The 13,736-nt window shown below is 33.6% G+C and overlaps 1 protein-coding gene across 1 annotated transcript in view; it reads right to left on the bottom strand.

Moving 5' to 3' along the window:
• LAMA2 (laminin subunit alpha 2) overlaps positions 1-13,736 on the bottom strand; it is a 770,763-nt gene that overhangs the window by 398,811 nt on the left and 358,216 nt on the right. Inside the window, exon 10 of the mRNA XM_051997719.1 lies at positions 4,120-4,280. Within this exon, the coding sequence (XP_051853679.1) occupies positions 4,120-4,280 (161 nt within the window). The remainder of the gene's footprint in view (positions 1-4,119; positions 4,281-13,736) is intronic.

The following is a 13,736-nucleotide window of genomic DNA, read 5'->3' as shown; positions in this document are numbered from 1 at the left end:
CCTACCACATACCTTATACATAGAAAAACCAGTATTATGAATTGAACTGAATTATTGAGTCACTCATTTAATCAAAGGCATAGCCATTTTAGCCGTGGCTACATTTATCTTTCATAAAAACTCTGGCTATCATTAGAATATTATGGTAGCTTTCTTAAGAAAACCAACATTCCTAATATCCTTCAGCTTCTGAATATTTTAAAGAATAACATTCTATAGACAAATATGCCTGAAGGCATGTTTCATTTAATTTTCACCCTATCCATCTTCCACATTCATGAGTATTCAAAAGCCTCCACCTCAAATGTATCAAATAACCTTGAAATGTTGCATATGCAACCATATGATGATAATTCGGTTTCAAATTCACTCATTTTCAAATTCATTCACCTTTGTCCCTCAATAACATTTTCTATTTTTGCACTGATTTTTTCAATTCCACTTGCATTTCTTGACCTTTAAGTTTTATATTTAAAAACAACATTTTGTAATTTATATGATCTTATTGTCAATGATGTCTTGTTGCATCATAGTATAGATTATCACATTTCCATCTACATCTTCAAAAACTAATCAGCATTCAAAAGGTATGTATATTTTATTGAAATGCCTTAGATTATATCTTATTTATGCATTGGATTGAAGCAAATACCTACACATTCCAGAATACACAGCATAACTCATACTCTTCATTATAATATATTTTACTAAGTTTCATGTGGAAATAGTTTTTTTTTTGGTTAAAACACATTGAATTTATGAGTCTATATAGAAATCAACAAAAAAAAATTATAGAGTTGAAGGGCAACTCTTTTAATGATGCTATTTATTTGGTTTTCATTCTCTTTTATGATTTCCAAATTGCTATTTATTGTTGGATTCTAATTGTCTGTGTAGAACTTCAAGTGTCTTTGCAGGGGGCATCTTTATGAATAGAGTTATAATTACTCTCCCTACAAGCCTGAGATAAGAAAAAGGCAGGCAGTTGCTAGAGGAGCTTTCCCACAGAGTTTTGCTAATGGTGACAACATTCCAGTCCTGGGCTTTTTTAGACACATCCCCACTACAAGTCTTGTTTGCTATTATTTTTTCTTTGTGAGTGTCTGAAAACCTATCTTTTCTTCTCATTGAATAGCAATTCCTCACATTTCTATGGCACTTTAGAGTTTACAAAGTGCTTTTCCCCTCTCACAACAGCCCTGTAAAGTATGTAGTCTGGCTATTATTATCTTCATTTTATGGATGAGACAATGGAAGCCTCAAGAGTTTGAGTGACTTGCAGGGGTTGCACCCCTAGCAAGAGAGCCAGGATTAGACACAGATCTTTTGTGACTCTGAATTCAGCATTCTATTCACTAACTATGCTATTGTTTGGCCTGAGTTCCTAGAGTTAGCAACCTGCTACTATAATTCATCTGTTAATCCACCTTCCTCGTTGGATGAATATCTTTTGGACATCCTAAAGAAAGTCTTTGAATGCTCTCAGTCAAAATACCTATATAATTCTATTAAATTAATATTCCAATTATTTTGCTCATTCACAGAATCATAGACCTTCTTTATAGTTAATACTTTAAAACTATCTTCTTACTAACATAGTCTTTACATAGATACTAAAGCAGATAAGGAAACACTTAGGATCTCAATACAAGATGAAAAAAAAAAGCATCATTCAATTTCAGGAGATTGGAATGCCAGCTTTATTTTCTTTCTCAAAATCCTGGTGTCAGAATTTGTAAAATCTTTCTACCTTTCTTATGCTTTGAAGTAATTAGACTGGAATCTTACAGGTAGCTGATTTGATTATAAATTTCTTGAGGCTAGGGACCACTATTTTGCTTCTACTGGTTGAAAGTATTTTCTATCACTTTTTCAAATTGTCATCTCTGTAATTACCTGCATGTTCTATCATCCTAATTTCAAATGGTCCATCATTTATTAAGCATCACTTGTGTAAAAGGCACTGTTAACGAGTATAGATTTAATAGAATGTAAGCTCCTTGGGGATAGGAACTATTTTTCATTTATCTTTGTATCCTAAGATCCAAGTACAATGTATGGTATATGTTGCTATTCTGTCATCTCAGTCACATCTGATTCTTCATGATCCTGATATGAACTTTGAGCATACTCTCTTCCTATATTAGGAAGAAACCCAACCAGCTATTATCAGGTATAACTAAGTCTTAGACTATCCTGTTTGTATAGAGTGATTGTAAGGATGGAACTCTTTATCAGGCTCCATTGTCTCTCCCTATCACCTCTGGGAATCTTTAAACAATCTTCAAGATACTGATCAACATATCTTTAGACAGGTCTGGGACTTGTTCTGCCAAGTACATTCCATCTGGCTCCTTCTTGATTCCTCTCTCTGAGCTACCAAACTCTTCCCTGGTACTTCCCCTCCTCCCCTGAGATTCTATTTTCCTTATAAATCTGCCCATGATCTACATCATTTTTACTGAAGCCCTTTTGGGCTAGCCTACCACAGTGTTCTGTCTTGTGGTATGTTTCCTTTCCTCCCACCCTCATGCTTCCTGGTGTCTTTCTTCTTGGTATAGCTAATTAATCCTTTTAGGTACTAAACTCCTTTTTGGATTTAGCTTGCCAGTCAATGATATGTTCATACCTCATAGTATAGTCCTTTATTGGTATCTTCCAAACGCCTTTCCTTGGTAATTCCACTGCTCTCCCAAATCTACTTCATATTTACCACTCTTAGTATCTATTTACCTCTTCATTTTGTCTGTAACCTCTTCTCCTAACTAAATATCCCCTCTGGCAAAGATTGGCCATTGCGAATTTGTTTCGCATGTTTATTTCATTCAGGAATTGTTGCACTGACCTCATCAATCCTATCTGGGATGTTTTTGGCAAAGTTACTGGAGTGGTATGCTTCTTCCTTTTCCTGGTCATTTTACAGAAAAAAAAAACTAAGGCAAACAAGATTAAGTGACTTGCCCAGGATCATATAACTAGTAAGTGTCTAAGATCAAGTTTGAACTCACAAAGATGAGTCCTCCTGACTCCAGGTCAGGCAGTCTATCCACTGAACTACCTAGCCGTCTTTGTGTGGCCTACAGTAAACTTTTACAATGTTTATTGGATTGGATAATATTAGTTTTGCTTTTCAAATTCTTAGTGAGCATTTAAAAAGAACCTACTATCTTCTAGGTACTAAACCTAGATACTAGAGATATGCAGACATGAAATAATCTCTGCCTTTAAGAAGCGTATATGATATATCTACACTATCTAACAGAGTTCTATACACACAGTTGGTGCTTAATAAATTGTGGATTCTTGGAAACGTCATTCATTAATTTAGATTCATACTATGAGTTTGTGTGAATAAACAGATCTTTTTGAAGCCCTTCTTTTTAGTATAAAAAAGTCTGGGACTGCCATGAGAATTAGTTATTAGCTTTAGTATTCTTTTACAATTATCCCTATCTTCTCTCTGATGTTTTATTTCTTATACTATGTCTTTGAGAAAGGAAGGCAATCATATACATTCAAGGGGTATTCAAACAAATCCACTTTGCTTGGACTATCTACTCCATTTTGATAATTAAGAGCAAAAATTTAACTTTAAGCAGCAACTCCAAGCCCTGTATTCAAATTTCAGCAAATATCATAAATCCTCTAACCAAGTCTTTAAGCAAACTATTATTTTAGGAATAGGAAGAAAAATCAGACTACTTTTGATCACATTTATAGTTCTGAGGGTGAACTACATGCTATTCTCAGGCTTTTGTGACTATTTTTTATAACAGGTGAATCAGAGATTTAGAAAGATTTTTTTTTCTTAGAAAATGACTCAGTTTTAGAAGGATTCATAAGTAGTTCAAATTCTGTGTATTTCTAACTGTTTACATGAACAGCAGGTGGCTCAGAAGTGTCTGACTAAAGTTGAGTGTCTTGCTGGGGCGTTCCCAGTAGCCATTTAAAAGACACTTACTGAAGTGTCACATTCAGAACAGATAATGGTTATTTATTGTAAAAGTAGTGACAATTGCTTCATGGCAGCAGATATAATAGAAAACCAAAAAAATTATGACCTTCACTCAGGGCAGAATAATAAATGCTTGACTAAAATGCAAGCCTCAAAATTCATACCTTGCAGTTACAGGGTCCTATACAAGGATCCTCATTAGTGCTTCCTATGCCACTGCAATTGCAAGGCACACAATCAGGATAACCAGTATAACCCCGAGCACATCGATCACATCTGATTCCTCCAAAGCCATGTCGGCAATGGCAAGATCCAGGGAACAGACCTAGGGAAAGATCAAAATAATATCAACATAAATGGACTTGACTCATACAATCTGAAATAAAAGGAAATCATCATAATTCTAGTTTGATGTCTAATCAATTTAGGCAGATAATGGAAACAAAAGAAAGGCTTTAAAATCTGAAAACATACTAGTTGCTAGAAATAGTGTCCAAGGAGTTTGATGTATCAAAGTCAAGGAGAAAGTTATCTATGGTTCATCCTCCTCTCAGAGAAAATCAAAACCCCCAGGATAGTGGGGCCTTAGCAGTTGTTGGAGTATATAAGAATCATGTTTTTAGGATCCCTTTCTAGAATAGATCTGAAAATGGAAAGAGTCTGATCTATAGCAAAGGGTCTTTTGTAGCTGCAGTCTGAGAATTTTTAGTTAGAGTCTCCCAAGAAAGAATGATTTGACTCAGTATACTGCTCACGAAGAAACAAACAGACAAATCACAGCAAGAATGCTTTGCCAGACCATGTGGAAAAGGAAGGAAAGAGGATATGGATGAGATTTGTTTATTTCTTTTATTTGTTTCAAAACTGAAATGTCAAGGATTCTTGGTAAATATAGTGGCAATTTTTTTTTACCTCAAGAAATTAATCAAAAGAAAAAAGAAAAGCAAAAAAGAGGATTAATGCGTAGACATAATCTGTTCTTTGTTGAGTCCTATTAAGTGGTTCTCTCTGCCAAAAAAAAAAAATTGTAAGGCAATATACATATCCATATACGTGGATATGCATATTCCAGTGCAGAATATTTTAATGGCATCCTCCTTACCATTACCACTATTTTTCTCTGTGTTTTGGAAATAAGAGATGAATTGGCCATTAAAAATTATGAAGGATGTCCCACAAGAAAAGGATTTGTAATCATAGGACTTGGGTTTGAATCTCACTTTTGTCACTAATTCTGTGATAATACTTAGAACATAGTAAGTACTTAAATGCTTGTTGACTGATGAATCAGTTTAATTCTCTGAGCTTCATTTAATTCAACTGGAAAGTGAATTGGTTGGACTAGACTTCTAATTTTCTTCTGATTAAAACTTCTAATTTAACATAATATGAGAAAAATTATGCTACTATTTCAAGAATTGTTTTCTATCCCCAAAAAGCTCTTTAAGTGCTTCCATTTTATCACTAATTTTGATAAATGTTCATTTTATTTTAAAATAAAATCAACTCAAATAAAATTTTTAAAAAGGTCAACAGAGAAGCATGCTTTTATTATTATATAGGTAAAAGGGTATTGAACAAGAAGTCAGGAGACCTGGGATCCAGAATCCCAGTTCTGTCACTGAGTTACCCTGGGCAAGTGAATTCACTTCTCTATTGCTGAACATATTGCAAAATGATGAACTAAATAAAGGTCATTAGTCCTCCAGAAAAATCTACATTTTTAGGGAGATAGAAGAGTCACAGAAAACAAAAACAGAAACAAAAACAAAACTATGGACCCAAACCACACATAAAAAAGCATGGATTGATCACAATTTGCATGTTATGAAAAATTACACTAAGTCAAAATCCATTCTAGGAAGCAACATAAAGGAAAAAAAAGGGATGCAGGACTAGATGGTTTTGAAGTCTATAGCATTTCTCCTCTAATTTATCAGGAAGAAATGTGGCTTATTAATATATCACTACTTAGCTTTCCATATGTTACCCAATGATGAGTTTTTATACATATATGTCATTTAACGTTTACAAAGCATTTAAAATATTATCATATTTGATTTCTTCAACAACTTTGTTATGTAGTTAGTTGGCTAAGTGGATAGAGTACCATACTTGTAGTCAAGAAGATCTGAGTTCAAATCTAACCCAAGACATTTAATGGCTCTGTGACTCTGGCCAAGTTACTTTATCCCTATTTGCATTATCTATAAAATGAGCTAAAGAAGAAAACAGCAAACCATTGTAGTATCTTTGCCAAGAAAACCCCAACTGGGGTCAAATGTAAGCTATGATTGGAAAATGACTGAATAAAAGCAAATAGATTCAGAGAAATTTTATGACTTTTCCTGGGTTATTCCTATAATAATTGTGCAGGGCAGGATTAGAACTGAAATGTTCCTGATTCCAAGTCCAGGATTTATTCAATATATCACTCTGGCCCTTTAATGACATGCATCCTGTATATAACATTTAGCTTGGAACAGGGAGGAATCAGGTGGAGGTTGTCTTTTATCAAAAGCCCTTCACACTAAAATCTCCTTTTTTCTCCACTAGTTTAATTTAATCTAAAAACTGCCTCTTTGACTGATACTCTTGCAACAAGAAATAATCATTCCATTTTTGGTTCTTGATTAGAGACAAATTTATGTTAGGACTTATGAAAGGTTTTGCTTACCTAACTCATAAAGTAGTTTTGAGGCTTTAGTGCAATAGCATACTAGCATATACTTGCATCCAAAAATAGAATCATAAAAAATTAATTTAATTTTATTCAATATGACATTAGTCTATATTTATGGTCCAATGCTACTAGCCCTACCATATAACTAAAGACTATCACTGTCTTTGGAGTATAATCATCCTCCTTTTTTTTTTTTTTGAAATTTTATTTATTTTTTCTTTTCTTTTCTTTTTGTTTTGTTTTGTTTTGTGCTGAGACAATTGAAGCTAAGTGAGCTACCCAGATGTCACACAGCTAGGAAGTATTAAGTGTCTGAGACCAAGTTTGAACTCAGGTCCTCCTGAACTCAGGGCTGGTGCTCCATCTACTGGGCCACCAACTCCCCCCCCCCCAACCTCGCCCCTGTAATCATCTACTTGAATTGAAATAATCACGACAATTAATCTTCTCAGTACTCTTTGCTCTATAGTTCACTATGTACCTTATTTCCCCTGAAAAAATGTTACTGTACAGAAAGAAAAACAAAACAAAACAAAACAAAACAAAACAAAACAAAACAAAACAAAACAAAACAAAACAAAACTTGGAATCAGAGAATTCCATCTCATCTATTTCCATCTGCATGACTGTGAGCAAGTCCCCAAATCACAAAGGATCCTGTAAAAGCCATCTAGTTCAACTCACATCTCTTGAAATATTTTCAACTAGTAGATCTCACCTGAAAATCTACAGTAAAGGAAAATTAACTGAAACCTTGGCATCATACTCCTTTTTTAGGTACCTCTTCTTATTTGTCAGAAAGAATTTCCTTGCTTTGAGCTGAAAATTATTCTAATTTCTATTACTAAGTCTATATTCTGTGACCAAGAAAAACAAGTGAAACACCTCCAATAAGTAACAACCTAATAAAATTTTGAAGACAGTTATTATGTTTCCCTTAGGTATTTTATTCTCTATTCCAAGCTTCTTCAGTCCTTTTTCCTGATCCTTACAGAATGCCACGTTCTCAGTCTTCTCCCAACCCTGGCCATCCTCTTTTAGATTCATCATAATGTACCAAAGTGTCATACCTGACTGAACACTATACTTTAGATGTCCAATAATGACCAGGGATATACTGTAGAATAATTTTTACCTTCCTGTGGATACTATTCTAGTCCAGGATTAACTTTAGTTTTTTTTTTTTTTTTTTGCTTCCACTTCATTAATAACAATAAAAATGATGATGCATATTAAGCTTATAGTTGACCAAGATTCTCAGATATTCTATCATTAAACCTGTTATATAAGTTATATATTCCCTATATTGTAACTCTGCAATTTATTTTTAAAAAATTACATCCATTATTCTGGCATGTATACACACACATATATATACACACATACACATATATATTTCAGTGGGGGGCTATTCTCAGCTTTTTGTCATTGTAAATTTGATAAATTTGATTCCTTAACCAAATCATTTATTCAAATGACTAAAAGCAAAGAACCTGGAACACTCTAAAAGATACTTTCCTCTGATATGATATTTATCCATTAATGATTTCTTTGGGTTCTAATCAATCATCCAGTAAGTTCAGGATTCACATAACTATACCAAGTAACTATACTCTTACCTAGTTCTAAGCTCTTCATTTTTACTATAAGGATGGTATAGAGGACACTTTATCAAAAAAAAATTACTTAACCTCTCTGAACTTCAGTTTTGATCACAAGGCTATAGATTTACAGATGGAAAGGACCTTGGAGATCGTTTATTCCAATGCTTCATTCTATACATAAAGAATATTAGATTCAGAGAAGTTAATTAACTTGTTCAAGTTCACACAGTATTAGAGCACAGAATGAGAGTTTGGGGCTAGATGATCCTATCTCTAGAATGTCATGATTATTTGCCTATTGCTGGCCTTAAATTGCTAAATCACTAAAAAGGAAAAACTTTATATAGTTTTATATAAATAATTCATTATAGTCTTTCTTTACAATATATTAATTTATCTTTAAAGAAATAATAGAAGAAAGAACAAATCTCTTTAGATTTATCTCTTAGACATCCCCTACCAGAGATATATTTTAGCATTTAATATATTTTAGGGATCATCTTTGGTATTGATAATATATTTCAATTCTCAGCAGCATCTGAAATGCCATCTCTTTTGAGAAATTTTTCCTAATATTCCTGGGAGCAGAAATTCCAAATTCAACCTCTTTCCCACCCCTAATGTTCCATTAATACCTTGTAACATCTTTATAGAAAATATGTATATACTGATACATATAATAGGGGCTCTTTTTTTTTATTTCCAGCCTTTAATGCAGTACTTGTCCACAATACACATTCAATAAATGTTTATTGATTGACAAAACGTATTTCTTTCCATTCTTTTTCTTTTATATTTATCTCCATATAACTATTCTTTCATATATGCATACACATATACAAATATACATTTATTATGTAAGCATGTTATATATATACAAATATTTATACATGTGTATGTTTATTATATATAAAACTAATATTATATATGAAATATATACATATATGAAATAGGATAATACATTCTTTAAAAATATTTAATATCAGGATCAGACAGATGGTTCAGTGGATAAAGCACCAGCCCTAGAACCAGAAGCATTTGAGTTCAAATCTTGCCTCAAACATTTAATACTAGCAGTGTGACCCTGAGCAAGTCACTTAACCCCAACTGTCTCACCCCACTCCCCAAATATTTAATATTATAGAATCATAGACTTAGACTTGTAAGGGATCTTAGAACCATAAAAAATTAATTTTATAGGTGAGAAAATTAAGATTGAAAGATGTAAAAAAATTTTTTCCCAGGGTCACCAGTAAGTATCTCTGGCAAGATTGGAACTAAGTCTTCTGTATTCCATCTTTGCCGTGCCCCCAGTTATCTCTATACTATCATATTGAAGAAAAATCAGACTTACTTGGCTTCATGCAAAAAAGCAAAATTAATCTATGCTAACTGCTATTTAGCATTATTTCAAAAGAATTTTTAACCATTCAGAATTCCTATATAAATTTTAAAATATATTTTTATTTGATTCATCAAATATTTTGTTGTGTCTCAGTTTCCCTAAATTGTTCTGCCTCAGTTTCCCTAAATGTTCTGCCTCAGTTTCCCTAATTGTTCTGCCTCAATCCCCTTAGTTGCACTCCCCCCACCAACTCCAGTTCATTAAGAGTGATATAACTCAGGGCTACTTCTACTTACTCTAAAGATATAAATTGTCAATGTGTAAACTCAAGATAAGGGAGAGTCCAGACTTCCTAGCTCTAAGCTGGATACCTCTTTAACTCCCAGTTTGTTAGAATTTATCATCCTATCCCCGAACCTACAGAACCAGACTGATGGTTCCTGCCTGGAGATTCCCACTCACCAGAGTTTGGACTGCCTCTCCTCCCCCACCCTTTCCCCCACCTTTGCTTAGCTACTGTATATAAATATGTCATTGAGAATTCACATTCCTTGCTAGATGCTTTGGACATCAACCAAAGCACAATCTCTCCCTCTCAGAAATTCAAATAAAATTATTATAACTCTCAGATCTCTATCTTGCCTCAGTTTCTCTGGCATTACAATTTGCCAATCACATTTTTAAAAAAATTAACTTATTAAAAAAGGATAAGTTCCAAATTCTTTCCCTCCCTCCTATTTGTACCTCACTCCTAAGGAAGGCAAAAAATATAGTGATTCAAAACACATTTCTAGATTAGCCAAGTTGCAAAAACAAAAACAAGAAAGATATAAAACCCAGAAAAATATGGATAGTTAAAAAGAAAGCTAAATCTTTTTCATTTGGTCATCATTACAGTATTGTTGTTACTGTGAACAAAGCTCTGCTAGTCATGCTTAATTCACTTTGTATGAGTTCATTTAACTCTTCCCAGATTTTTCTACTTATCATATTACAGGACAATAGTATTCCATCATGATCAACAATACAACTGGTTGAGCCATTTTCCAATTGATGGGCATCCTTTCAATAGTCAAATCTTTGCTACTTCACAAAGAGCTGCAGTAAGTATTCTCCTATACATATTTCTTTTCTTTGATCTCTGGAGACATAAATCTAGTTCTTCTATTGCTGGGTTAAAGGCTATGCAAAGATTGATAGTTCTTTGGATGTGGTTCCAAATTCTTCTCTGCATAGTTGGACCAGTTCACATCTCTACCAAGAGTACATTAATATCCCTGTTTTTTCACATTGCTGCCAGCATTTTATCATCTTCCTTTCCTATCATATTAGTCAATCTGATAGTCATGAAGTAGTATCTCTGAGTTGTTTTAATTTGCACTTTTCTAATCTGTAGTGATTTAGAGATGTTCTTTTAAATGTATTTGTGTGAAATGACAGTGCAATTCCTTACTCAAAAATGATGATTCAGAGATTTCTCAAAGTGAAGATTAGAAAAGTTATTAGAATCTTGCAAGAAGTGGGCAGTCCTCTCACGAGAGTCTCAGAGAAAGGAGGCCAATTTTACAAAGGCTAAGAGATGATTTAAATAGTCAAAAACCATAGGAACCTGTGATCCCCTCCCTTCAGCTGGTTACTTTTTACTGCCTGCTCAGATGGAAGTAGCAAAGTTTGCTAAATTCTAGTCAAGCCAATATAGTTGACTTATTGCAGGTGTTTTGCCTAAATTTATGGTGATCAGTTTGTTACAATGTCTGCAAATGCTTGCTTGAGCTGGTATGAACACTCTAAAGTTTTCACTGTAATGCCAGAGAAACTGAGGCAAGATAGAGATTAGAGAGTTTTTAATAATTTATTGAAAGGGAGAGATTGTGCTGGGGGCATGATGTTCAAAGTATCCAGCAAGGAATGTGTTTTAAATCATATTTATATACAGTAGCTAAACAAAGGCAGAGGGGTGGAGTCCAAACTCTGGTGAACGGGAATTTCCAGGCAGTAACTATTAATCCGGTTCTGACAGGTTGTGGGGTAGGACCATAAATTCTAACAAACTGGGAGTTAAGAATGTGTCCAGCTTAGAGCCAGGAAGCTTTATCTTGAGCTTTATCTGCTTTATCTTGAGCTTACACATTGACAATTTATTACCTCTGAGTTATATCAGTCTTTTTTTTTTTTTTTTTAATTATAGCTTTTTATCTACAAGTTATATGCATGGGTAATTTAATAGCATTGACAATTGCCAAACCTTTTGTTCCAATTTTTCCCCTCCTTCCCTCCACCCCCTCCCCCAGATGGCAGGTTGATCAATACATGTTAAATATGTTAAAGTATAAATTAAATACAATATAAGTATACATGTCAAACAGTTATTTTGCTATACAAAAAGAATCGGACTTTAAAATAGTATACTATTAGCCTGTGAAGGAAATCAAAAATGCAGGCGGACAAAAATAGAGGGATTGGGAATTCTATGTAGTGATTCATAGTTATCTCCCAGAATTCTTTTGCTGGGTGTAGCTGGTTCAATTCATTACTGCTCTATTGGAACTGATTTGGTTCATCTCATTGTTGAAGAGGGCCATGTCCATCAGAATTGATAATCATATAGTATTGTTATTGAAGTATATAATGATCTCCTGGTCCTGCTCATTTCACTCAGCATCAGTACATGTTAAGTCTCTCCAGGCCTTTCTGAAATCGTCCTGCTGGTCATTTCTTACAGAACAATAATATTCCATAATATTCATATACCACAATTTATTCATTCTCCAATTGATGGGCATCCACTCAGTTTCCAGTTTCTGGCCACTACAAAGAGGGCTGCCACAAACATTCTTGCACATACAGGTCCCTTTCCTTTCTTTAAAATCTTTTTGGGATATAAACCCAGCAGTAACACTGCTGGATCAAAAGGTATGCACAGTTTGATATGAGTTATATCAGTCTTAATGCATGGGGAGGTGAGGGGAGGGGGGAGGGGGAGTTGCAATTAAGGGGGTTGAGGCAGAACAATTAGGGAAACTGAGGCAGGGCAATAAAAGGTAATTGTGGCATAACAGCACAAAGAATTTCATTTTTTCCAAACCCATCAGACCTTAATAAACTAAAATTTAGGTTATAGGTTCAGTCTACCTTAATGAGAAACCACATAACCTCTTTCAATAAGGGGATTTATTTAGAGGTAAGTAATCAATTAAGTCAGAAGGATTAAAGGTTTCTAAAATAACTGAGACTTGGTTTTATCTCAGGCTTTCTCAGTCAGCAAATAGAGATAGCTAGTTTGGAGACTTCTCAAATATCTCCAACTCATTAAATAATTAGTTAGGTTCTTCTCTAAGCAGTTGAGTAAAGGTCAAGAGAATTATAATAGATATTTCTGCTGGAAGAGGACTTCTTTGCTCTTCTTCCCAGAACCTTAATGATTAACAGATCCTTGGTGCTGAGTTTGAATTATCCATAGTTATTATTCTGATGTTTCCCATTTCACTCATATTGATACCATTGAATTCGTCTGAAAACTACCTTTTGATATCATAACTTTTGGCCATTTATCAATTGGTGAATGACTTGCACTCTTATTAAATTTGACTCAGTTCTGTTTATATTTGAGAAATAAGGACTTTATATAAAGACTTGTAAAATTCCCTTCCCCCCAGTTTCCTGCTTTCCTTCTAATTTTGGCTATGAGTTTTGTTTGTGTAAAAGCTTTTTAATTTCATCTTATCAAAACTAATCATTTTGCTTTCCATGATCCTTTCTGTCTCTTATTTGATTATAAACTACTGATACATATATATATATATATATATATATATATATATATATATATATAATATATATATATATATATAAATTTCTTCAATCACACCATAAATGCAAAAATAACATCTAAGTCTAATGTGGAATAGAAAATAGGGATCAAACCTATACTCATATTGACATAGGGAATTTCAAAATGATGAAACTTCTATCAATGCAAGGCCAACTGCTTTTCTGGCATTTAGAATTTGAGAAATTTGCCTACAGTAAAGATATCAAACTTGCTGGCAGTTAACACCTTACCTACAATACTCCAATTCAAACTAAATTAGAATGTAATTGGGAGAGATTTAATAAAATAAGCAAAAAAAAAAATAAAGAAAACCTCCT

Source organism: Antechinus flavipes, chromosome 4 (genome assembly GCF_016432865.1).
Source record: "Antechinus flavipes isolate AdamAnt ecotype Samford, QLD, Australia chromosome 4, AdamAnt_v2, whole genome shotgun sequence".
Taxonomy (NCBI): Eukaryota; Metazoa; Chordata; class Mammalia; order Dasyuromorphia; family Dasyuridae; genus Antechinus; species Antechinus flavipes.
The sequence above is the reverse complement of the archived record's forward strand: the minus strand, read 5'-3'. Positions and strand labels throughout refer to the sequence as shown.